Source organism: Anomaloglossus baeobatrachus, chromosome 1 (genome assembly GCF_048569485.1).
Source record: "Anomaloglossus baeobatrachus isolate aAnoBae1 chromosome 1, aAnoBae1.hap1, whole genome shotgun sequence".
In the NCBI taxonomy this organism is placed as follows: domain Eukaryota; kingdom Metazoa; phylum Chordata; class Amphibia; order Anura; family Aromobatidae; genus Anomaloglossus; species Anomaloglossus baeobatrachus.
Window position 1 is genome coordinate 828278053 of NC_134353.1, and position 27751 is coordinate 828305803.

Sequence of the window (27751 nt, forward strand, 5' to 3'; positions counted from 1 at the left end):
GCAATTTCCACTAAATAGCCAGAACAGGAGATCCCACTTTATTGCCATTAACAGCACAATGATAAGTAACAGTTAATTATGGAGCAGCAGTCAACAGCAGTATGTAGATATGACTTTTGTGAATTCTTCTAAGATGCCTACATTTCTGCATTTGTGCAGTTTTTGTTATTAACTGCATTTTTATAATAAACAATGAAACAGAAAGTGTAATATTTTTCTGACAGCATAGAAAAGAAAATAACGGTGTATGCTTTTAAATCAGGTTTAATAAGTAGCTTCATCCATATTGTCATCACTGTTACCATAATCATCTCCATCTTCAAAATAGGAAGCAATATAATCATTTTCCTATGACAAATAAAAGTGGTGGATTAGAAGATATGTTTTTCATGTAAACAGAGTATACCAACAACATAAGGCTCGTCTGTCAAGATAACCTTTTGACAAAATCCAAAAAGTATCATAAAAAGGATTTAAAAGGATTGATTGCGAATATTTGTTTATAGCCTGTACTTAGAAAAGGCCCTTAAGACTAAGGGGGACTTTGCACGCTGCAACATCGCTAGCCGATGCTTGCGATGCCGAGCGCGATAGTCCCCGCCCCCGTCGCACATGCGATATCTTGTGATAGCTGCCGTAGCGAACATTATCGCTACGGCAGCTTCACACGCACTTACCTGCCCTGCGACGTCGCTCTGGCCGGCGACCCGCCTCCTTCCTAAGGGGGCGGGTCGTGCGGCGTCACAGCGACATCACACGGCAGGCGGCCAATAGAAGCGGAGGGGCGGAGATGAGCGGGACGTAAACATCTCGCCCACCTTCTTCCTTCCGCATAGCCAGTGGAGGCAGGTAAGGAGATGTTCCTCGCTCCTGCGGCTTCACACACAGCGATGTGTGCTGCCACAGGAACGAGGAACAACATCGTATCTCCTATTGGTGCGACATTATGAAAATGTCCGACGCTACACAGATCACCGATTTACGACGCTTTTGCGATCGTTTATCGGCGCATCTAGGCTTTACACGTTACAACGTCATTACTGGTGCTGGATGTGCATCACTTTCAATTTGACCCCGACAATATCGCAGTAGCGATGTCGCAGCGTGCAAAGTACCCCTAAGTGCACACATTACAGATTTTGTTGCAACCAAATCTGCATGTTCTGGCAGGGAAAACACTGCAAGGAAAAAATCCTGAATGTGCGCACAACAATTCTGTATTCTCATATCAACTTTGCTAGCATAAGGATTTCCTTGCAGATTTGTGAAAATCTGCAACTAAAAACGCAACGTGTGCACACTGCCTAATACCGCCTTTGATTTTATATTAAACTTGCCTGGTACTGCAAGCAAACTACATCCATATGGATAGGGTAGAGCTGCAGTATCAGGCATGGGGATATGTAAGGATGAGCTGCTTTGTCGGGGGGCTTTGATTACCACGAATCCTACATTGATAATTCATGGCAATTAATGCATATACAGTGACATTCCTTGATGCTTGTAGGCCCCAATGCACAATCTCTAAGGGTACTTTCATACTTGTGTTTTTTTCCTTCAGTTGCAATCCGCCGTTTTGGAAAACAGCGCAATCCGTTAACGGATTCCGCTGCTTTCCATAGACTTGTATGGACGACGCATTGCGACTGATGGTCCTGCGTTGCATCCACCGGCCGACGCGGTGTTGCATCCGCCGGACGGAAAGAACGCAGCATGTAGAGTTTTTCTGCGCTTCCCAGAGCGTCAAAAAAACGCAATGTGCTGGATTCCGTCGGTGTCCGTCATTTTTATAATGGAAGCCTATGGTGGCGGAATCCGTCAGAATCAGTCATTTGATGCATTCCTATGACGGATCCGTCTTTAACTGCGCATGCTCAGTTGAGTAAATTGCTGAAAAAAAGCTACAACGGATTCCATTGTTTTGCAGGATCCGTGTCATCAGTTGTGCCACTATATGCAACGCATCCGTTACATCCGTCACACAACGCAATGCGATGGATGTCGCACAACACAAGTGTGAAACTAGCCTAACAGGGCCCCATCTATCGTGGGTCTAGAATAGTTTTGCACTTCTTATATACTTATTGTATAGGTGAAAGGGACCTTTTTGGCTTCCCTTGGCTGAGGGGCCCAGGTGCAACTACAACCCATTGATCCACGATTGGTACGCCCCAGTATAATCCTAATAACCTCCATTAGGCAAAGTTATCTAAAATATCACAGGAAGGAATTAAAGTAAAAAGTATTGAAAGGTGAACAGAAGGGCATCATTATATATAATACAATACACAGAAAAAAGCTACCTCCTCATTTTCTTCCTCATCAACCTCTACTTCAGCCTCCTCTTCTTCATCATTCTCTCCTTTCTCTTTCTTTTTCTCTTCATTTTCTTCATCAGATTTTTCATCATCCCCCTTTTTCTCCAGTTCCTGTTATCAGTGAGATCACATACCATGACCATTAGGGGTTGTAATGTAAGAAAACAGGTCCATAACGCCCTCTAGTAGTGACTGGTGTATACACGCTCCAGTCATTGTGCCTGACAGTGTTTTGTGTGATGATATATTAGATGTATTCGTGGCAAAGATCTTCGGTACTTGTGAGAAGCAGAATAGGGGTGTAATGTGGGGTCATCAGCATGAGTGCGCACCCCTGAGCATTACCTAAGATATAAAGGATTATGTGTGCCTCTCAGTCTGGGTCCTATGCACAGGAACAATAAGGAACCACCAAGCTGCTTATAATTGGCTTGGGCTGTAGAAAAGTGGGGTATAGCCCTGAATTTTTAACTGATGTCCCACAATTGGGCAAAAAGGAACAAGCAATTGCCAAAAGGTCATAGAAAAAAAAATAGTCTCTGAGACGAACCAGTCAGTACATGAATGGATATTAGGCTGGAGTCACACTTGCGATTAACTCTCACGAGTGCAATGCGAGAAAATCTCGCATTTCACTCGGACCAATGTTAAGCAATGATGCAGCTCCCATCTGCTATATTTTTCTCAGTCCAAAATCGCAGCATGCTGCGTTTTGTAGAGTTTCACGTGCGAGTCACTCCAATGCAAGTCTATGGGTGCATGGAAAAAAACGGATGTCACATGGACGGCACACACACCATCCTAGTGACATGCGTTTTTCTAAATACATTTATCGCATGTTGCAGAAAACACTAGAAATGAGTGAGGTCTGTCGATGTTGGTCAATCTCTATCTCTGTCTGTCGGTCTCTCTCTGTCGGTCTATCCCCCCCCTCTCATACTCACCGATCACCAGCGTGGCGCTGCACAGCTGTCACAAAGCTCCGGCGGCTTTTCCTCTTTTGAAAAAGTCGGCCGCTCATTATTCCATCTAGTATTCACTGCTTTCCCCACCCACCGGCGCCTATGATTGGTTGCAGTCAGACACGGCCCCACATTGAGTGACAGCTGTCTCATTGCAACCAATCACAGATGCCGGTGGGCGGGTCTATATCGTGCAGTACAGTAAATAAATATTGAAAGAAAAAAAAAAAACTGCATGCTGTCCCCCCCAATTTTCATACCAGCCAGGGTAAAGCCATACGTCTGGAGGCTGGTATTGTCAGGATGGGAAGCGCCATGTTATGGGGAGCCCCCCATCCTAAAAATATCATCCAGCAGCCGCCCGGAATGGCCGCATCCATTAGATGTGACATTCCCGAGACTGTACCTGGCTCATCCCGAATTGCCCTGGTGTGGTGGCAATTGAGGTAATAAAGGAGTTAACGGCAGCAGCCCATAGCTGCCACTAAGTCCTAGGTTAATCATGGCAGGCGTCTCCCCGAGATACCTTCCATGATTAACCTGTAAGTTAAAGAAAATAAAGACATACACCCAAAAATCCTTTATTTGAAATAAATGACAAAAACCCCCCACCCTCTTTCACCACTTTATTAATCCCCAAATATCCCTCCAGGTCCGACGTAATCCACAGAGGTCCCACGACGCTTACAGCTCTGCTACATCAGAAGCTGACAGAGAGTGGTCACAGACTACGAGCGCTCTCTGTGAGCTCCCCGCAGCAACTGAAGTGAGTCGCGCTATCAGTGATGACGTCACTCAGGTTACCCGCGGCCACAGATCTCAGCTGGAGGACTTCAGCTGTGGCCGCAGGTAACCTCAGTGATAGCGCAGATCACTTAAGTCACTCATGGGATTTGCTGTCACCGGTGAGACCTTCACCGGTGACCGAAAATCAGGCCATGACACACAGACAGGGCCGCGGGATGACAATGAAGTTGGGTGAAGTTCATCTGACTTCATTCTGATCCCGTGGCTCTGTTTGTGTCTGCTGTCAGCGGCCATGTAGCAGAGCTGAATGGCAGATGACATAGCTGCCGAGCATAAAAACGGATCCCACACACGGATTGCACATTGACTACAATCATGAGAAAAATCACAGAATCGCATTGCAGTTGCATTGCACACGGATCAACACTCGGACAGAGCTCATGCTACTTTCTAGCATGAGAATCGGTCCGATTTTCCAATCGCAAGTGTGACTCCAGCCTTAGTGAGGATTTTGCAGAGGGAAATGACAAGGCGAGGCCAACTTTATTTTTTCTGGACAGCATCTCAAAAAAAAAAAAAAAATTAGGCTGCCCTGCATAATTACCATGTGAGCAAAAACACCTTGTTGAGACCATCAAAATTTACATTAAGCAAAAAGGCTAAGTTCTCTAAAAAATGTTGGATTTTTAAAAAAAATAAAAATTGCAATACTGGAAGGTGCAGCAGGAATAAAATGAGGACACACTAGTCACTTTTTACTTGGCAACAGGTCCTCTAATTTTGAGGCAACATATTGACACATTAAATCGACAGTTATTGTACACTCGTTCTATTCATTCAAATAGGACAAGTGCATATTTCCTAAAAGGTCTGTTAAGATGCAATGTCATTGGCGCTTCAGGTCTCCTGGTGTAGTTGTGCCAGTCAATCCCTTATAAAGAGCAATTGTCAACAATTTTTTTATGTTTAAGTTGACACACTAAATAACAGTAGCTGCAGTGTGGAATAAAATGTTTTTGTTTATTTTTTCTTTTAATTTAAATTTTGCCGCTTTGTAGTGGGGATATAAGCAATGATAGTTTTTGGCACCTAAGGAGTTAAATTTTGTCAAGTTCAAGTGGGTGTTATCAGATAGTTTTCATTGGGGGCATGTACTTCTTGCCCCTGTAGTTCAATGACCAATCATATTGGGGCAGCAACACACTGGAGGAAGAACACGCCCACACCATAGTTTAGAGCAGGTTTCTCAGGTGTGAGATGTAATCACACTTATGTCAAATGTGCTCAACTTGTAATTGCTCTACAGGGAGATCAGAATTGTACTTACATCTCAGATAGGAGTAACCTGATAGTTCTGGAGTTCTGGACTTCTCCTGCATGAGATTTAATGAAACCCTGATTAAATCTCACTCCAAAATGAGTACAAGATGAGCACAACAGAACGAAAGTGTGATTACTAACTCATTTCTAGACAGTGTGGGGGAAGGGGCAGTACAGCAGAGGTGACTGTGCTAGGAGAGGAGTAGTGCTGATATATGGCTATGATACCCCTCCCCCCAAAGTAACTCATGCAGGAGATTTGATGAGGAAATCAGGACTGTGTCATTATACATCTGACACCCTGAGAAACCTGCTCTAAGCTATGGTGAGGCGTCTTCTTTCTTTTGAGTGTGGCTGCCTGCTTAGGATTGGTCAACATAATATAGAAAAAGTGCACGCCCCCAGTGAAAGCCATCTGTTAACACCCACTTGGACTTAAATTAACTCACTTGGTGCCAAATACTTTCATTGTTAATATGTGCGCTACGGAGAGGCAAACTAAAAAAAAATTCAAGCAAGATTGCCTTGAATATTTACTATGCTTGTTAGTAAAAGATGCATATAAATGTCCTTTTTTTGCAATAAATAATCACGCAATAATGCTGTTCATCATGTCTGTACCATTTGAGATTTTGTGCTATTATTCTTTATTTCTTGTTATCTGTGTTAGTATTACAGTGTAAATCTGAAGAAGGTCTAATGACCGAAACGTCATTTACAAACAGTACTTTGCTTGTTAAATATTTTAAGGTTATTTCACTGTCTGTGAACTACAGTAAGACACATTATTGCACAAAAGTGATTCTATGACTTTGCATAAAACTCCACATTAACACACTATAAAAAAAAATATAAATTAATAAATTTAACAAATTATGTGGCATCTGATATTTTCCCCATATGTTTATGTGATGCCCCTGAACTAGTTAGGGTGTCACAGGGTACTGCACTCGTTTATCTGTTGGTGCAGGACTCAACCCCCCATGGTTCTGGGATCCTGACCTTTGGTGTTGCTCCATCAGCATACAAATCCTAGTCACCTTACACCACACCCTGTCAGGCACACCAGTGGGTGGTCTAGCTGGAATAGGGCCACCTGCCTAGGGGTCAGACAGACTGGTGGGAGGGACTTAGTCAGTTGAGTGGTAGACCTCAGAGAGTGAGGAGCTAGGGGGGAGTTGGAGCTCCCTGGGAGACATTGGCTAGGTCACAGACGGTGGTCTGGGACCGGAGGAGTCGGAGACCCGGTCGCAGGGTATTGGAGAAAGGTGCCAGACTTAGTTTTGGAGAACTGTCGGCACCAGAGTATCTAGTAACCGAACCGGTATAGAGCACGGCGGGGTACTGGACCCTAGATCAGGGAGTAGCTTCACGCAACCTGATAATTAACCTGTGGAGGATAGTATCTCCATGAACTGTCCCCAAGGGCTCAGAGATCGAAGGCACCAAAACAACAAGGGGGATAGGGCTTTCCAACCCATGCAGCCCACTGAAATCTCGAGTGTCAGCCATCGAGAGCACAGCTCCTCTACGTAAGTGTAGGGAGCGAGACCCTGAAAGCTTCAAGCCGAGGGGGTCACTGGAAAACATCTAACAATAGTGCAAGGAGGCAGGTCAAAACCACCAGCAACATCAAAGGGAGCGGATTCCCGGACGAGCTCCCCCAGAGAGGCAGCGGCCACCAGAGACTTTGTTTACCTTTGTGTCAGAGTCTGCTTTGCTTTCGCGTCACTACCAGCACTGCCTGAGTGAGTATGCTGTCCTCCCCTGCTTCCAATCTGCACCACACTCCCCTACACTCCCTTCATCCAGAGTCCTGGGGCCTACCCTACCCGTGGAGCGAACTTCATCTAGCTAGCTGCCCCACTCCATGTTCCCCGGATACTCCCACTGGCAGTGGCCGTACTCCCCTTACCGCGAACCACGACCACGGGTGGTGTCACGAACTCTTATACCCTGTAAATATCCCCTTTTCATTTGAAGTGACCGTAAGCCTCCGAGTCTGGAGACCCTCGAGCCACAGCAGACCCCAGATCCGAGCGGTTCGACCGCTGCAGGGGCGGCATATTTACACTGAAATCTAAAGTGATGGCTATGTTGTGTGATATTACAATACAAGTCTTTCTCCATGTCATTCGATGTTCTTCCTTTAATACAATCCATGTGATAAATAAGTTATGGAACCATATGATAAATGTATGCAGTCATCAATACACCGGACAAGGCATTATAACATGACATTACATAAATGCATTGTTCACATGTACAAACATATATAGCTCACCTCAATTTTCTTCAGAACATCTACATTGGTGCCAGGTTTAGCTGCTTTGGCTTTTTTTTCACCTGGCAATAAGTGATTTATCAACAATTAGTTAAACAGCGTCAGAAAGTGAGGAGTCTTTCTGCCACCACTATGGTGGAAGCATAGCTGAAAGGTCAGAGCAAGTTTTGATTCTCCTTAAAGGAGTTGTCCACTACTAGAACAACAATTTTCCAATCAATCACATGATCCCTGCTGCCAGTCAGTGGCCTATTCACTCTTCCCACCTTTGGACGTAACGCATACATCTGGAGAAAGAGAGAGAGCAGCAGAAATCACTTCCTCCAGATTTAAGAGATTTGTCTAGAGGCGGGGAGAGTGAATCGGCTGATGATTGGCCCCAGGGCTCACGTGTCCTCACACTGGTGCGTGATCATGGAAGAATAAGTGCCAACACCACTGGAACGGCACCAGCATCGGAGGGGAGTGTAATGTTTACCATTTTAAAAAAAGGAAACATACGAATTGTGAAAGGGTTGTCAGAGTAGTGGCCCCTTTAACCTCAAGTGAGTGGTGGCTTCCTATTGCTGACCTTTGATGTATTCTTTGGATCTGGAAAAGATAGGGAAAGGTTTAGTGACTTTTTCCTCTAGGACAGGGGTGGGGAACCTGCGGCTCGCGATGACCTTTTCTGCGGCCCCTGGGCAGATGTCCAGGGACCGCAGGCCTCGAGCGGCAGTCGCATCTTGCTGGCTGCTGGCCCTTTAAACCCTCCTGCAATACACGGTCTCCAACCTGGATGGAGCCCATACATTATAGGCTTAACCATGCATACACTGGCGGATTATGCCTCATGCAGACCAATGCCAGTGTGAGAACTTACTTTGTGGGCGGCGTAAGCCTGCAATGTGCTCTCGTCCCACCGAAGAATGGCGGCTGCACCAGCACCCCCAGGTTTGTTTGTGCCACCAGGCCCGCGTGTGCTCCTCCAGTCTCCCCCCCTGGGCTGTGTGCCCCCCCCCAGTACTGTATATAAACACCAGCGATGTTTCTGCCCCTCAATTACATCTGTGCCTTCCAGTGATTTATATACCCCCAGTGATGTCTGTGTCCCCTAGTGATGTTAAGCGCCCCAGCGATGTATATGCCCTCAATGTCTACTGTGATGTTTATGAACCCCAGCCTTCCCAGTCATGTCTATGCTCCCCAGCGATGTATATTCCTCCCAGGCCTCCCCGTGATGTATATGTGACGCCCCTGAACTAGTCAGGGTGTCACGGTACTGCACCCCCTTTATCTTTGGGTGCAGGACTCAACCCTCATGGTTCTGGGATCCTAACTTTTGGTATTGCCCCATCAGCATTCAAATTCTAGTCACAGCTCACACCAAACCCTGTCAGGCACACCAGTGGGTGGTCTAGCTGGAAAAGGACCACTCACCTAGGGGTCAGGAAAACTGGTGGGAGGGAGGAAGTCAGAGAGAGGAAGTGGAGAGCAAAGCTTAGAGAGAATAGCAGTAGCTCCGAAAGAGTGAGGTGCTGGGAGTTGGAGCTCCCTGGGGACTTTTGTCTAGATCGCAAACGGTGGTCTGGGACCAGAGGAGTCGGAGACCCGGTCGCAGGGTATTGGAGAAAGGTGCCAGGCTTAGTTTTGGGGAACAGCGGGCGCCGGAGTACCTAGTAACCGAACCGGACCAAACATGGCGAGGTACTGAACCCTAGATCAGGGAGTAGCTTCACGCAACCTGATAATTAACCTGTGGAGTATAGTTTCTTTATGGACTTTCCCCAAGAGCTCAGGGATCGAAGGCATCAACACAACGAAGGGGATAGGACTTTCCAGCTTATGCGGCCTACTGAAATCCCAAGTGCCAGCCATCGAGAGCACAGCTTCACTACTTAACCGTGGGGAGCGGGACCCCGACAGCTTCAAGCATAGGGGTCACAACGGACACTAAAATACAGTGCATGGAGGCAAGGTACAGACTATCAGCAATACCAAAGGGAGCGGACTCCCGGACGAGCTCCCCTGAAGTGGCAGCGGCACCCAGAGACTTGGTTTACCTTTGTGTCAGAGTCAGCTTTGCGGTCGCAGCACTGCCAACACTGCCTGAGTGAGTACGCTGTCCTCCCCTGCTTCCAATCTGCACCACGCTCCCCACCATCTCCATCATCCAAAGTCCTGGGGCCTCCCCTACCCGTGAAGGGAATGTCATCTTGATGCCCCACTCCATCTCCCCCGGGTACTCGCAGCAGCGGTACTCCGCTTACCGCGAACCACGGGTGGCGCCACAAACTCTTATCCCCTGTAAATACCCCCTTTTCATTTGAAGTGGCCGTGAGCCCCCGGGTCTGGAGACCCTCGAGCCACAACAGCAACCCCAGGATCTGAGTGGGTCGACCGCTGTAGGGGCGGCACATATATGCCCTCAGTGTCGCCTGTGATGTATATGCCCTCAGCGTCTCATTTGTAATGTATATACAGCAGTCCCAGCTGACACAAAAATGAAAAAGTAGTTGTGAGAAGCAGCGAGATAAATATCACCTAATATCACAGCTGCACCAAGGGGCAAGTGGCCCCTGGCAGAAAAAAAAAGGTTCCCCACCCCTGTTCTAGGAGAGGGCTTGTTATAGAAGGCATCCTTATGTACTTTTTTGTCTCACACGATGACTTTTTTTTGCGATTGGATGTAAAAAGCACAAATTTTGGCTTAAATAAAAAAATTTCAACTCCACACAAATTAAAGCAGGCCAACAACTTTAAACTTAATGCTGGTTTCAGACAACTGTTACGTGGTCTTGTATTAGTGGCACTGTTTTCTAAAAGTGTAATGCCCTGAACAAAACCTTATCAATATAAAAATATTGCTTCTATTTTGAGGCCATCAATGTTACTAGAAGAGATTTATGAAAAATGTATGCAAAACTCATTATTGCTTGATCTGATTTTTTTCATACTAGGATTTTTTCTGCATTCATTGAAAGGAAGGTCTGAAAATTTAATAAAAATGTCTTCAAATAATTTGCTACCATAGAAAACATTGTAAAATGAACACACACACACACACACACACACACACACTTTCCATAATACAGAAAACTCTTGTTGTATGTAATATTGGACTAAAATTTGCAACTTTTGTATTCCTTTATATAGACAACTAGCTGTACTACCCGGCTTCGCCCGGGTTAATAACTGCTGTTAACAAAATAGAATGTATTAACAAAAATGTAGTCTGCACACAAAAAACACAAAACAAATAGATAGAAATGTAGTTATAATGTCTGTCTCTTTCCCTGTCTGCATTGTGACACGCCAACATTCCATATAAGGGCGTGGCTGCGCATTCTTCTGAAGTTCTGGCTGCACTGTGGCTCCCAGCTCCATTCGCTTTAATGGAGGCAGGTTTTTTGGCGAATAACTAAAGTGCGGGGTTAAAATTTCCCCTCAAAACATAGCCTATGATGCTTTCGGGGTCCACACGTGTGAGTGTGCAAAATTTTGTGGCTGTAGCTGCGACGGTGCAGATGCCAATCCCGGACACACACACACACACACACACACACACACACACACACACACACACACCTTTATATTTTAGATTTTCAAACTTGCCGTCATAAGATTTTATCAGGAGGGCAACAATCTCAAATATTTTAATTTTAAAAATGTGCACAAACATGGTCTTCTGCTAATTGCTCACATGCTAGTGGAGCACATCCATGTTTTTTTTTTCTGTATGCTTTGAAAGATTTAATAAAAATTCAGTTAAAAAAAAAAAAAAAAATGTGCACAAAATATAGGACACATCTATATTTGCTCATAGACTAGATGAGAAATTATTTAGCAGGTGAAATAAGTATTGAACACATCATCAATGCTATAAATAAAAACATTTCTAGAGGTGTTATTGACATGAATTTCTCTAGAGATGTGGGTAACAATCCAACAAATCAAACCATAGGTGTCCATAAATTAACGTTGTTATGTGTAGTAATGAGAAATGACACATGAAAAAAGTTTTATACACATGAATAATGACAGGAAAAAAGAGCCATGGAAAGTTTTGATACAAGCAGCAATCAGTAATTAGAAAGCAATCCTGCTAATTAATGAAAAATATCAGCTGGCTTGCATGAAAAAATAAAAAAAAAAAAAAAAAAAGTGTCATAACCAAGGTGCAACACAAGAAACATCTCATGATAGGTGAAATCAATGAGCTGTCTCAAGACCTTCACAACCTTATTGTTGCAAAACATACTGATTGTATTGGTACAGAAAAATGTCTAAACTACTAAAGGTTCCTGTAATCACTGTTGGGGCCATAATCCAGAAGTGGAAAGGACATAATTTTACCGTAAACCGAACACGACCAAGTGCTCCATGCAAGATTTTAGACAGAGGTGTAAAAAGAATTATCAGAAGAGTTGTCCAAGAGCCAAGGATGACCTGTGATGAGCACCAGAAAGTCCTGGAAACAGCAGGTACAATTGTTTCAAAGAAAACAATAAGTAATGCACTCAGCATCTATGGCCTGTATGCACACTCACTACACAAGACTCCACTGCATATTCAAGCGCATTTACAATTTGCTCAACAACATTTGGACAAGCCTGTGAAATACTGGAAGGATATAACCTGGTCACATTAGACCAAAATATAAGTCTTTGGATGCCATAATACATACCATGTTTAGAGGCCAAAAGACATTGCATATCACCCCAAAACACCATACCAACAGTGAAGTTTGGGAACATCATGGTGTGGGACTGTTTTTCAGCATGTGGCACTGGAAAAATTAAATTTAACTGATGGAAGGATGAAAGGACATATGTACAGGGACAGGGACTCCAGGGCACTCCAGGTTAAGAGGCACTTTTGAAAAAATGTGAAGATTTTTTAGCTTGTGCCAAAATTTGAACTCTATGGGGCCAATTCATCAAAGTTTAGAAAAGTGGCAACATTTTGGTAAAACAAGTATTTGTGCAAAATTGTTGCGATTTGTGACATTTTCACGCCAGTTTGATTCAGCACCTCCAAATGGGCATAGCTGTGAGGAGCTGGGGTGTGCCGGGGCATGGCCATATCTGCCCACCAAATTCTTCAAGAGTGACAGCCATTCGTATCCCAGAAATACCTAGACTGGATAAACACTTCTGGCATGATGAAATCCACTCAGAGAAGGTGCCAAATTCACAAAGTGGTGTATTCGTCTTCATGAATTCAGCACCTTCTACTCCAACAAAACTGGTGTAGCCCGAGCGTGCGCTATATCAGCAATCTTATTTAGGAGTCAGATGCTCCTGATTCACTAAGACACACAAGCCTCTTAATGTAGCATATGACGAGTGGTGTGTGCCTCGTCACAAACCTTACTTCTGTCCCTGCCTGGAGTAATGCCACGGCTTGTCATGAATTAGATCATTGGCTCCCAAACTCCAGTCCTCACGACCCCCAACAGTTCATGTTTTCAGGATTTCCTTAATATACCACATGTGATGCCTTGATGACTCCATCACCTGTGCAGTAGTAAGGAAATCCTGAAAACATGACTTGTTGGGGGCCATGAGGACTGGAGTTTGGGAAACACTGAATTAAATGATCTGTGACTTCGCACCCCTATCCTGTCTCAGTTTCGCTTATTTTGGAAGAAAAGGAAAATTTTCTAAATTTTCAAAGAATTCTGGCCAAACTGCTTTGATGAATAGGGGCTAAATAAACGTTTTCACAAAAGCTTTGATGAATGCTCCCTCACGTTCATTCCGATTGACTGCCAAAGATGTACCAAAGTGATCAGGCATGCATCACTTAAAAAAGGGGAACAAAAAAACAAACAAAAAAAAAAAAACGCCCCAGATTTTTTTTCTTTTTAAAACCAGACCATAGTTTTTATACCTTTCTTTTTTTTCTTGACAGCTTTCATTTCTACTGGGATTAGTCGCCAATCTGTGTTTGGAAAAAAGTAAGAAAATAAAGAAAGTCAGACTCTTTGGAAACATTGGATTTGCAATAGTCACACTGGCCCGGATTATATTAAGTTTACTAATATACGGTCTATAATAAGTATTGGGTGTCTCGGTCCCAGACTGAGGGTTTCATGTAGAGGTTTGTTTTTTTTTAAACCCATTCACACGCTGTATAAAGAAAATCCATGTGTTTTATGCAGTGTACACAACAAATATCTAAATTTTCATTATAATTTCTGTATAGAAGCCACACCATCAATGTCTTGTGGATTATATCTGCACAATGGGAATCGGGCTCCGGCAAAATAATGGTTCTTGCTACATCTTCTCTAGAAAAAGCGATTGTATGTGTCATGTATACGCATTATTACCTGGTGTCCACCCAGCACTACGTTTCTTCTCGGCTTCGCGCAGATATTTTGCGCTGTATTTTTCAATGCCTGAAACATATGTCAAAAGGGTTAGTAAAAAGTCTTAGATAATATTCAGAAGATTCCAGCGATTTTGGGAAAGAAAGATCAGAAACAATATTTTGTTCAGATGCTCCCGCTTTTGTATTCAATCCTACAATATCACACACACGATGCAAGCACAGTCTATCACAAAAGTGAGTACACCCCTCACATTTTTGTAATATTTTATTATTTCTTTTCATGGGACAACGTTGAAGATCTGACACTTTGATACAATTCAAAGTAGTCAGTGTACGGCTTGTAGAACAGTGTAAATTTGGTGCCCTCTAAAAAACTCAACACAGTCATTAATGTCAAAACCGCTGGCAACAAAAGTGAGTACACCTCTTAGTGAAAATGACCAAATTGTGCCCAAAAAAAGTGTCAATATTTTGTGTGGCCACCATTATTTTCAAAAACTGCCTTAACTTTCTAAGGTATGGAGTTGACTAGAGCTTTACAGGAGCCACTAGAATCCTCTGACGTCCTCCATGATGACATCATGGAGCTGGTGGATGTTAGAGATCTTGCGCTCCTCCAACGTCTGTCTGAGGAGGCCCCATAGATGCTCAATAGGGTTTATATCTGGAGATATGATTGGCAGTCTAGCACCTTTATCCTTATTTTCTTTAGCAAGGCATTGGTTGACTTGGAGGTTTAGGATCGTTATGTTGGAATACCGGCCCGCGGCCCAGTTTCTGAGAGGATCATGCTGTGCTTCAGTATGTCACAGTACATGTTGGCATTCATGGTTCCCTCAATGATCTGTAGTTCCTCACAGCCAACAGCACTCATGAAGCCCTAAATTATGACACTCCCATCACCATGCTGGACTGTAGACAAGACACATTTTTCTGTCCTCCTCACCTGGTTGCCACCACACACTCATGACACCATCTGAACCAAATAAGTTTCTTTTTCTCATTAGACCACAGGACAGGGTTCCAGTAAGCCATTTCCTTAGTCTGCTTGTCTTCAGCAAACTCTTTGTTGGCTTACTTTCCTAGCGCATCATTTTTAGAAGAGGCTTCCTTCTGAGGGGACAGCCATGCAGACCAATTTGATGCAGTGTGGGCCCTATGGCCTGAGCACTGACAGGTTGAACCCTACCTGTATAACCTCTCCAGCAATGCTGGTAGCACTCATATCTCTCTAGAAAACATAACCTCTGGATATGACATGAGCAAGTACGCTTAACTTCTTTGGTCAACCATGGCGACGCCTACTCTGAGTGGAACCTGTCTTTTTAAACCACTGTATGGTCTTGGCCACCGTGCTGCAGCTCAGTTTCAGAGTGATGGGAATCTTCTTCTAGCCCAGGCCATCTTTATGTAGTGCAACAATTGTTTTGTCAGATTCTCAGAGTGATAACACCAAATGTAACACACCTGCTCCTGCACATGACACTGGGGAGGGAAAATGGATAATTGGGCACAATTTGGCCATTTTCATTTAGGGGTGTACTCATTTTTGTTGCCATCGGCTTTGACAGTAATGGTTGTTTGTTTAGTTAATTAGAGGGCACCTAATTTACACTAATAATACAAGCTGTACACTGACTACTTACATTTTCATCTCATGAAAAGACATAACATTTACAAAAATGTAAGGCGTGTACTTACTTTTGTGATATTTTGTAGAACCTGGCATCACTCAAGGGCTTATTTTGACCAGTAATATGCTACATACAATGTACTCTAAACAGGCTTTTCTAAAATTCTTATAGTGTATCATCTTCTATTAATCTTGAATGCCCATAGCAATCCTTAGAACTGAAGTGTGCTCCCCATCCTTTATTTGTCCTTTTGTATGTAACTAAAGAATGTATGTCTGGAACACCAATGGTGTGAACATGGTGCAAGACTCAAAAACAACTATAAAATAGGATAAAAAGAGTTGCACACAAGTCACAATGTATATGGGAATGATGAAAAGCAAAACTGCTATGGGAATACTAGACTGAAAAGTACAATGAACTATTTAAAAAAGTGAAAAACATGAAAATGGATTATGCATAACTGCTATGAATAATTATTATAATAGGAATATAAGAGATGTTTAGCCATTGTATTGATCAATGCAAAAGAGCCCCAAAACCAACGTTTCACTTCACATATATAGCTTGGTCCTTTGCTTCCCATACAGAGCAAGTATTTTAACTGCAGGTGAGGTTACATGTAGGCTAGGGACCCCAAAAATAGAGATTACCTTGGCGTTGGTTTTGGAGCTCTTTTGCATTGATCAATACAATGGCTAAACATCTCTTATATTCCTATTATTCATAGCAGTAATGCACATTCCATTTTCATGTTTTTCACTTTTTTAAATAGTTCATTGTACTTTTCAGTCTAGTATTCCCATAGCAGTTTTGCTTTTCATCATTCCCATATACATTGTAACTTGTGTGCAACTCTATCCTATTATATAGATTGGTCATGTGACCGCTCTTGCCGTGATTTTGCTGCTTCCTGTGATGATACGTCAACAGGGGCTGGACCTTGTAGACGGGCATCACAGCTGACGTCATGTTGCCACCCTGCAGCCGACCAGGTACAGTTCGTTGAGCCCCCGTCCCCTCTCATCCTTCCTTGCACCCTCCCCACATTCCGTATTCTCCCTCGCTCCCTGTGCAATGCTATCTGTGCCCTGTATGTGTCCGGGTCCTGGACAAACAAGGTTGCCCTCTCTGTCTAGGATACAGTCAGCGCTGTTTGTCACAGCTCATTGTGATTATGGGGCCCGGGTAACTGTGTCCCCATCCCCCTCGTGCGCTCTCTCTCCTCACACTGTGATGAATACAGCCTCCAGTGCTCCTGGTTTTTGAATACAGCCAAGAGCAGAGAGCAGGGCCGTCACGTGACACCAGCAAAAAACAGCACTGAGCTCTACATCACCTAGCTGTAAGCAGGCTACACTCATCCCAGCATGGAGGAGAAGATAAAGCATGGGTGAGAGAGGGGGGGGCAGAGATGAGAGTGCAGGGGGAGAGAAGACAGTACACAGGTGAGAGACAGAGTGGGTGGGATGGCAGAAAAGAGTGCAGGGGGTGAAAGAGTGCACGGGTGAGAGAGCGGGAGAGGGGGCGTCAAAGAAGAGAGTGCATGGGGAGAGAACAGAGTGCACAGGTGAGATACAGAGTGGGGGGAGGTGGGTCCTGGGGGGCAGAGGAGACACAGAGTTCATGAGTGGGGATTATCTATATTATATAACTCTAGGTGTGTGTGGGTGAGTATATGTGTATATATCCTATAGACTCACATTGGGGGCTATAATATCTTTCCAGGGATCTCTTTTGCCCGGTCTGTCTCTTTGCCCGGTCTGTCTCTTACTGTTTGTCTGTCTCTTTCGGTCCCTCTCTATCCGTCTCACCACCGACATCTTATTACCTCACACATAAGCTTCTTATACTAACAGTTGATTTTGTTCCTATAGCAACCACTAACAGTTGCTATTAATACCTTGTAGCTCCCACATATATTATATTTTCCTGTGCCAAACTTCAGTCAGAGCTGGCATCACCCAGCCTCACTGTCCAGACCCGCCTTCTGCACACATTCCCTGTCAGCATTCTGCCCCAGCACCTGACAGATTACATGCTATATTATATTATATTATATTAATATTATATATATATATATATATATATATATATATATATATATAATATTCACTAATATTATATATATAATATTAGTGAATAGCATGTAATCTGTCAGGTGCTGGGGCAGAATGCTGACAGGGAATGTGTGCAGAAGGCGGGTCTGGACAGTGAGGCTGGGTGGTGCCAGCTCTGACTGAAGTTTGGCACAGGAAAAGGTCTTATTTGGTTGAGCTGCAGGTAAGCAAAGAGCTGCAGAGAATAAAGTGAAAATTCAAGAGGAACAAAAGTTAGAAAACATAAAACATCCCTACATTATTATTTTTTTATGACAATACAGAACAGATTAGCGTACATTTTTTTTTAGAGTTTGTCGGACAACTCCTTTAAACAAATTTGCTTCCTTCTCTACTGGAATTGATCAGTCATTATCAAAATTCTCAATTCTGGGGTAAAATCTGTATTCAGTGATGACTTTCCCATTACTGAGATAGGAGATGGCGGCTGATACTGAGAAGATTCTACAAGGATATGAGGAACTAGAGGCAGAGGGAGGAGCTAGAGAGAGGAGAGAGAGGCAGAGCTCCACCCCTCCTCTTCTATCTACATAGTATCTCATCAGACAGAAAAAGAACAAATCTGTACAACGACTTAGATGCAAAACACTTGAATTTTATTGATATAAAAAGATGATAACAGGTAGACAATATGTAAAAAGTAGAGACAGATGGTATATGCCAACAGGTGGCGCTCTCACCACATACAAGGTAGATAGGAGCACATATTGAATAGATAGATATAAATGTGCACAGCCAGGGCCCACTCATATATCATGTAGCCCAAAGCTGAACATATTACAAACAAACCAGCAGTGCTCTTTGCAGCCGATCCAGAACATAATAAAGACAGTGTATATAATAAATAGAAGTATATTCCTGAATCAACTGCTGTACTCAAATCATACCTGTGAGTGTGGTGGGAGCCCAGAACCCCGACCTATAGGTTTCGATGTCAATCCTTCTTCCGGGGGTGGTCTCTGAATAAAACAATGGCCCTTTTAAATGGAGACTGCCCAATCACATCCATTAAAATCTCCACCACTCCTATCCTAGGATGCATGGAAATTCCCCCTGATGAAATGCAACAGGCATCCTAATTGGAGAATATTAGCCAAGTGCCGTTCCCATCCACGCGTCATATCAAAAAACCGCTATACCGGAAGTGGAAGTGACGCACCCATCACGTCACTCCCACCAGGACGTTCCTATCCACGCGTCATCTCAAAGACGCTACACCGGAAGTGGAAGTGACGCAATCAATCACGTCACTCCCACCAGGACGTCCCCATCAGATGACTCATAGGGGGGTGTGTGTATACACGTAAGAAGACGAGGTATGTGTTTGCTATTGTCACGTGCCCTGCTCAATTACATCATACCGGAAGTGAAGTAGTGTAGGTATCATGTCGCCACCATGGAAACGCACATCACTGTAACCATACTTTATTGCGGATACGAGGGATTGATCAGATTACAAACAGACGTCCGGGGTGGTAACATCGGTCGACTCCTCGCACAACGTGAAATGGAGTGGATATGGACCTTGAAAACTCTACAGCCCAATGGGCTGAATGAGTGTTTAAGTTTTGTGTCCTTCCTATAAAAATATTCTTGACTATGGCCGTCCTCTTTGACCCCCATTAGCGGGAGTGTGGTACATCCTGTATTTATGTAATATATTTTTTTGTCCCATGAAGTTTGCTATGCACCATATTGGTCTTGATTTTAATTGCTTTTATTTTTTCTTTAGTCCTATCACCCATGTCGCATCCTGATCCCGTTGCTACTCCTGTATGGCACTGGAGAGGTCTACTTCCCCCTTTTGGAGCCTGTTGGAAGACTACATGGAGCCTATTTACTACACATGAATATAATCTGTTATGTATTAGGTGGAATATCATGTACACTTTTTATACATTGGTCGGACAGAAAGTGTGTATTACTACATGTGGGATGTCCTTTATGGGCCTTTCTATATGAGATATAGGGCTGTTGGATATACCCCTCCTTTCCCTGTGACAACCTCCTTGGTACCGGTGCGCGCGGGTGTTCGCCCTGTTCGGCCGCTGGCGCGTCCCTTTGGGCTACTCTCGTGGCAACGTTGTTCCCATGATTGTGGCCTGGACGTGCCCGCTGCGGCTTGGCGCCTTCTGGGCGTTCACTGGCGCGCCGTAGTGGTAAACCATGAGTGGATTGCTTTGTATATTATGTTCCTTGAGGTATTGTTCCTCTCTAGTGTTCCCCCTGGTGGAAATATATTTATCCCTACTCACGTGTTTTGAGCGATAACATTGAATATATACTGGGTATATTGGGACGTTTATATGGCAGCCGTGGCGGATTTGCATATGCTGGCACTGATGCCACGGCTCCTGGAGATATTGGTTTATATGTGTTTGATAGCCGCTCCACCTGGAGTGATGTGTTTATACGCTTCCATGGTAGCTACACGATATTCACTACATTCTATTTCTGATGCGGCGTCAGTGAATGGGGCGTGCTAGTAAAGTAATTATATATATCGCGCCTCTTAGAGGCATGGCGGTAATGCTAACATTGCGGCTACATAGGGGATGCTTACCCGGTTGCTATGATATGTTTGTAAACACAGGCATCTATGCCAAGGCTGCTGTAGATACCGCCCCATTCGGGTCTGATAGCCGCACCCCCTTGAATGACGTGATGTGCGTTTCCATGGTGGCGACATGATACCTACACTACTTCACTTCCGGTATGATGTAATTGAGCAGGGCACGTGACAATAGCAAACACATACCTCGTCTTCTTACGTGTATACACACACCCCCCTATGAGTCATCTGATGGGGACGTCCTGGTGGGAGTGACGTGATGGTTGCGTCACTTCCACTTCCGGTGTAGCGTCTTTGAGATGACGCGTGGATAGGAACGTCCTGGTGGGAGTGACGTGATGGGTGCGTCACTTCCACTTCCGGTATAGCGTTTTTTGATATGACGCGTGGATGGGAACGGCACTTGGCTAATATTCTCCAATTAGGATGCCTGTTGCATTTCATCAGGGGGAATTTCCATGCATCCTAGGATAGGAGTGGTGGAGATTTTAATGGATGTGATTGGGCAGTCTCCATTTAAAAGGGCCATTGTTTTATTCAGAGACCACCCCCGGAAGAAGGATGGACATCGAAACCTATAGGTCGGGGTTCTGGGCTCCCACCACACTCACAGGTATGATTTGAGTACAGCAGTTGATTCAGGAATATACTTCTATTTATTATATACACTGTCTTTATTATGTTCTGGATCGGATGCAAAGAGCACTGCTGGTTTGTTTGTAATATGTTCAGCTTTGGGCTACATGATATATGAGTGGGCCCTGGCTGTGCACATTTATATCTATCTATTCAATATGTGTTCCTATCTACCTTGTATGTGGTGAGAGCGCCACCTGTTGGCATATACCATCTGTCTCTACTTTTTACATATTGTCTACCTGTTATCTTTTTATATCAATAAAATTCAAGTGTTTTGCATCTAAGTCGTTGTACAGATTTGTTCTTTTTCTGTCTATTAAATATTCTGTATATGGCTGTATCCATATTTGAAACATGGCACCGGATTGGCCGTGTCCTTTGGTATTGTGTATTTATAGTATCTCATCAGTAACAGCTCTCATCTCCTATTTCAGTAATGGGAAAGTCTTCACTGAATACAGATTTTACCTCAGAATTGAGAATTTTTACAATGGCTGATCAATTCTGGCAGAGAAAGAAGCAGATGTGTCTGATAAGATATATTACAAAGTTGCTTATTTTCATGTGTACTACTTATTTATGAAATAAAAATTAAAATGGTGGTTATACTTGAAGTTCAAATGAGCATTACTACATTAACCAGCCAGCCACAAAACTAGGGAAAAAAACCCAAAACACTCCCATAATAGCTTAGGCTTTCCACTGTGTGAGACATATAATGACAGACAGTCCTGCTCTCCTCACTGATCTCACTGCTGAGCTTTGTGATTGTAAAAAGGGAGTAGAGCTGAGATGAGTGAGATGGGAAATTATATATGCAAATAGCCACTTCAAAGAGAAAGTGAGTAGTGACTCTAGTGCAACCTTTTGAGGTAGCAATAACGACCCTTTAACGAGCTTTGCCACATGACTTAAGATCAGAAACTAAAATAGAAGCTCCACTTCCAGACTTTATTCAAAGTTTTTGCCTCTCATTAGTGCAAAGCAGGAGAACTGGTTGGCTGGATAACAGGCCTTTCCGAGGTGGTTTACAGGATTTTTTCCTTGTAGAGTCTACTTACACCACATGGACGTTGTGACATGGGCAATTTAGTGGCTTCTCATTTAGCAGTATCAAAAAAGTAAAGCCCAACTGGAATAGGCAAGATAATTATATGAAAAGTATGCCTAGCGCAGAAAGCAAGTGGATCAACACCTTAATCCCAAATGGCTTGAATTGTAAAATCAAACTTTTGACATTTGGATAAAGTGGTTTTGCATATGAAGCATCTGTGCGGAACATTTTTATGGTCACTATATATTTATACTATTCAGCACAGATTATATATTATGCAATATAGAACATGCAATGGTCGGAACAGTGACACGGTTTTAATTTACAATTGTAGAACTGATGGAACTACAAGTTACAGATCAGTGTTTTATAACCCCCCAATACAGGCTTCTACTTAAACAGCAACTCTGTGGACGCCCCTCATTCTGGACACAAGAAGACTGCTCTTCCGAAACGCGTTTGAAAGAAATATGTCCACATATATATCTGTACTTCGCTTGACCTCAGAAAAGATTCTGCACTTTCAATTTTGCAGCAATGCTACAGGAGCCAGACTTTCTCAGAGCACAGGACAAATAGAGTCAGTGGGAAAAATTGGAGCAGAATCAGCTATAGGTAGACCATGAATCAGGACATTGGAAAGAAGAAAGATGAGAATTTATATCAGTATTTATATGAGTGAGGATTGTGACGCCCTGGACTAGCCAGGTAGCCACAAACATAACACCACACACACCCCCTCCCCTGGATAGTTCACAGCAGTCAAACAAAAACCCTTGTTGCCTCCCTCCAGGGTCTGATGTCCACACCAGGTGGGGCGGAGTCAGGCGGTTGGCCCCACCCACCGAGGAGTTCACAGGCCTGGAGGCGGGAAAAGTGACAGAGTTTGGAGGTGAAAGTGAGAGGACAGAAACTGTCGGTGTCTGGGTAGGGGCCCAGACACAAACAGCAAGGTTGGCAGATGGTGGTGGCCATCAGCAGGAGTTAGTGGACCTCTGCAGAACCGTAGGACCGGGGTCGGGCGGTGGCTCGCCAGTACCGAATCGGGGAGTGGAGTGAAGCTAAGCACACAGGCAGGGCCATCGGACCCCGACCAGGCTTGGAGCCGCCGACAACGGTCAAATCAAGAGTGTGACCGGAACCCCAGGGGTTTCCCAACAACCAAGACCCGACAGAAGGCAACAGTCCACACTGTGAGGATATACAGCCACCGCCATAGGCTAGAGATCCAAGGGCCAGCGCCTGCAGGCAAAACGTCTCCTTCGGTACCTATACGCCGGGGAGTGGACTACCGGTGGGCAACCACAGGAGTCAGAACATTCTAACAGGTGCAGGGAAAGACAGCCACCATCAGCCGTCTGGGGAGAGCACAAAAAAAAAACAAACAAAAAAAACAAAAACACTACAGCCGGGTGCGGGACCCTTCCATCCAGCCATTTGGTTTACCAGAGACTCTGTCATTGACTGCCTGAGTGAGTACACCAGTGCCATCCGGCACCGCGCCGCGCTGCCCCTGCAACCTTGCACCCCAGCCATCCAGCCTCCCCGTTACACCACCGGGCCTCGGGATCACCAACCCCTACCCACGGAGGGGACAACATCCTAGCTGCTCCCTACCATCGCTCCCGGGATCCCCGTCACCAGCAGCGGTGGTGCCCTTTATCACCACGACCCGTGGGTGGCGTCACAAACTATCTCCCAAAACAAACCACTCCCTTTTCACTCGTGGACGAGGAGCGCTGCTCGAGTCCCCGGGTCCGGCCCACCGCTCGAGCCACCGAGCAGCAGCAGAAGCTCCGGACCCAAGCGTGGCGAGCGCGTCCCCCTCCGCCCGCGACAGGATTAGTTGACTATTCCTGGATTAGAGTAGAAAACGTTTTGCTAGATATCAGTGTGACAGAGGTCGGCTATAATGAAGGGTGTATTATGTCCAACTTGAACTCTTAGTGCAAATGCAGATTTATGTGCCCTTTCTATAGTCGGCCTTCCTAGTGCCCTTCTTTTTACAATCTAGCCAATATTTTTGCTTAGAAAAAAAAAGTCACAAAAAGTGTGTTGTCTATTAGTTATGAGCAGGGGCGTAACGATCGCGGTCGCCACTGCGACCGAGCCCGGGGCTTCAAAGGACCCGTCCTGGACCTCAGCACTTTGTTTAGTTGGATGTCAAACCGAGTACCACATCCAGCTGAAATGTATTGCAGCACTGAGCCCGCTCTGGACCCTGTGCTGCAAACTGCGGCCGAACATAGTCACTGCAGTCAACTCTGGGGTAACACATGTCCTGGCTACTTAAAAAAATGCATATTCACTTCTCTCTCTGCCCATAATCCCGCCCACCTCTTTCCACTAAAGCTGATGCTGAGAAGTGGGCGGGATTATGGACGTGGAGAGCTGTCAGCCGGCATGTAGCAGAGCTGAATTGCCAGGGGAACGCACTGTCAAAAAGGCATCCAAAACGCATGCAAAATGCATGGAAAAAGCATCCAAAATGCATGCATTTTATTTTATAAATGCAGTGTCCAGTCTGCCAGAGGGTGTGTTCTTTTCCGCACTGCAGAGAACGCAACGTGCGCACATAGCCTAATAGCAGCACAGTGATCACCCGGCCCCCGGCTTTGTGTATCTGCTGGGCGATTGTCTGCTGCTATTAAAGAGAGTGAATTCACTACTCTCCTGCCTACCTGGAAGTCAGTGGATCCCTGACTGACAGTCTCTCCTCCAGCATACAGCATAGATGCTGTATGTTCCATGTAAATTCCGCCCTCCCCGTCCATCAGAAGAGGGGACAAAGCTGATCATTGCCTCTTCAGCAAATCCAGCCCCGCACACACGAGTAAGCCAATCCACCAGCAAAAAGCTGACTGTGTGCTGTCTGTGCTGTAGAAATATGAGAGACTTCTGAAGAAATTGTATCCCTCTCCCCTGCACTGTCATTGCTCAGTAGTAGGAGGGGGAGGCTCCAGAGGACACAATGTGAGCTGAAGTGAGTACTTGAGCTCCCTGAATGATGTCTCTTGCCTCACTACCCTCTTCTATCCTCTATTTGCCCATCACAGCTGCACTCACTTGCCCCCTCCCTCACAGTTGCACTCTTGCCCCAATCCCCACTCCCCTCTTCTCTCCTTCACCTATCCTATTTGCCCCTCACAGATGCACTCTCCTGCCCCTCCCCCACTGCCCTGTAGCTGAACATGCCTCATTGGTGTCCTGTGATGGGGGCACAGCCTCTTCATCTTCAAGGTTTGCTGTCAGACATCCAACTTTCTTATTTCTTTGTATATACATAGTATGTTTAAAAATGCAGACATATACAGTATATAACAAATATACAACAAATATAGTGTGTATGTCTGCATTTGTGTGAAGAAGTGACTGTGTACATGCAACATTTTAGTAATAAAATTAAGACATTAAAAAGCATAAATAATACTAAAAGCACCAAAAAAAAAAAAAAAAAAAAAAAAACCCATTTAAAAATGGAAAAACTTGTGTACCATTAAAAAAACTACCATTTTTATATGCAAAATGAATAAATCTATAATGTTAATTTTAGCACAAATACTTACTGAAAAAAGGTGACTGGGGCAATATACAAGGATGGGAACATAAATGAGGATGGGGGACAAAGATATAAGCATGAGATGGGAAAACTGGATGCTGAGGGAATAAGGCTCTTCCCCTCGGGACCCAGCTTCTGCATGCTTTGCTATACATTTGTCCCTGAACCCCACTTTCCCATGCTCTACTAAACATCTTTCCCTCAACACCCAGCTTCCCCATGTTCTGATACCAAGGGCAAGCAGAGTGCTGAGGTAAAGATGTACAGCAGAGCATCAGAAAGCTGGATGCAGAGGTAAAGATTCATAGCAGAACATCGGAAAGCTGGGTGCTGAGGGAAAAAGGGATATCAGAGCATGGGAAAACTGAGTGCTGAGGAAAATATGTATAGAAGACCATGGGAGGGCAGAGTGCTGAGGGAAAGATCTGAGTGTCAGCATAATTATCCTCTACTCCGAGCTGGGGGGAGGTGAGAGGAGACGGGTGGTGGTGGGGGGGGGGGGGGGGTAGTGGGCGCAGGTCCTAATTTTGCACCTGGGCCCATTGAACTCTAGTTACGCCACTAGTTATGAGCAAGCATGTAAATGCTCGATACTCGAATTGACCAGGTCGGATGCTTGGACAGACTATTCGAGTAACGAGTACGATGACGTCAATGGGAACGTTAGAGTATTATGCCATTTTTAAAAGGACAAAAAACTGAAGATAAATTGAATTTTTTTGAAAATAAAAAAAGTGTGAAAGAAACAATTCTTTCCTGTATAATAACAACATGTAATACAAAATAGAAATGAGAGAGAGAAAAAAAAACAAAAACACCTCCACCCCTTAAGCTATGTTCATACGTAGCGTCTTTGCACTTTGTTGCTTTCAATGTTGAAAAAATGCTTCAAAATAGCTGAGAAAAATGTTAGAGTTGACACGCTGCTTCTTCAAAAAAAGCAGCAGTTTTCCATTTCAGTCAGTCAAAAAAAAAAAAAAAAAATTAATTGTGTGCATTACATTTATGGAATCTCTTAGCTTTTGCTGCTACAGTAAACATTTTAATTTGCTTCAAAATCATAAAAAAAACAAAAAAAAAAACAAAAAACGCAGCACAAAAAAAACCCAACATATGAACATAGCCTTAATAGCTGGGCCACCGCTCACTGCAGTAGATGACATAGTAGAGGGGGAAATAAAGCTACAATGGCTGGTAGTGACTGGTGAATGTAATTTTAAAATTTTTACCACCTCATCTGTGCACATTGTGTGTGGCATGGTCATACACATAGTGATTAACTTATGAAGAAGGGACTTTGAACCCCACAAAGTCTATGCGGACAATGCAAGAACAGCTAAAAATTAGAAGGAGGGGGGACTCCGATGCACCTTGTATTAGAAATGAAGAAGGGCTTCATACACATTTTGTTAAAATTGTTAAGTAGCGGTACTCCTAGACTAGTAAAGCCTATGCACTATGTCCAAAGGCTGCCAAAAATTAGAATGAGGCACTCCAATACACTCTAAGACATGTAAAGAAAGGCGTCTGAAAACTATTTTTCCCATTATTAAGAAATGGGACTCCTAGACTAGTAATGCCTATGCACTATGTGCAACAGATGCTAATGATTAGAAGGAAGGATTGCATTATATCCTGGAAGAGACGTAGAGGAGGGCCTCAAAATATAATTTTTATAATCCCTGCCTACATGCCTTTAATCCAAAGCTATCCCTCCTCCACCAGATATCTCTACAGTGAATGCAGTTAACAGCAGTATTAATAGAGAATAGAATAGATGTAACCATGACAAGGGACTTTTGGTTTTAGATTGCAGCAACAAGGACTGAAAGGCAATATTCCCTGTCTATATGCCTCTATTACAAACAAATCCCTCCTCTAGCAGCTCTGCACTATTTCTGGGGTAGAGAAAGCAAAGACTCGTATCACCAGGTCTTAAGCCTCTTTCACACATCCGTGTTTCAGGTACGTGTGACATCAGTTTTTTTTCACGGATGGTACACGTACCCATGTTATTCGATGGGCTAACAAACATTTCCGTGTTTTCACATGGACTGTGTGGCCCTGCACAGACACATGAAGACACGTCCTTTTTTTCTCCGGCAGCACGAGTGTCATACAGATGTGATCTGTAAACAAGTGTCTGAAATAAAAATATTATTCATACTCACATGTCTCCGGCGCTGCTGTCACTTGTTCATTGGGAACTCCGATGAACCCGTGA

At 44.2% G+C, this 27751-nt stretch overlaps 1 protein-coding gene across 1 annotated transcript in view; it reads right to left on the reverse strand.

Moving 5' to 3' along the window:
* Positions 1-264: 264 nt before the first annotated feature.
* The window catches only part of POLR3G (RNA polymerase III subunit G), a 39160-nt gene continuing 11673 nt past the window's right edge, over positions 265-27751 (reverse strand). The window contains exons 3-7 of the mRNA XM_075341913.1: positions 13948-14016; positions 13506-13556; positions 7632-7693; positions 2304-2429; positions 265-348 (exon numbers count right to left, since the gene is read on the reverse strand). Of these exons, the coding sequence (XP_075198028.1) occupies positions 265-348; positions 2304-2429; positions 7632-7693; positions 13506-13556; positions 13948-14016 (392 nt within the window). The remainder of the gene's footprint in view (positions 349-2303; positions 2430-7631; positions 7694-13505; positions 13557-13947; positions 14017-27751) is intronic.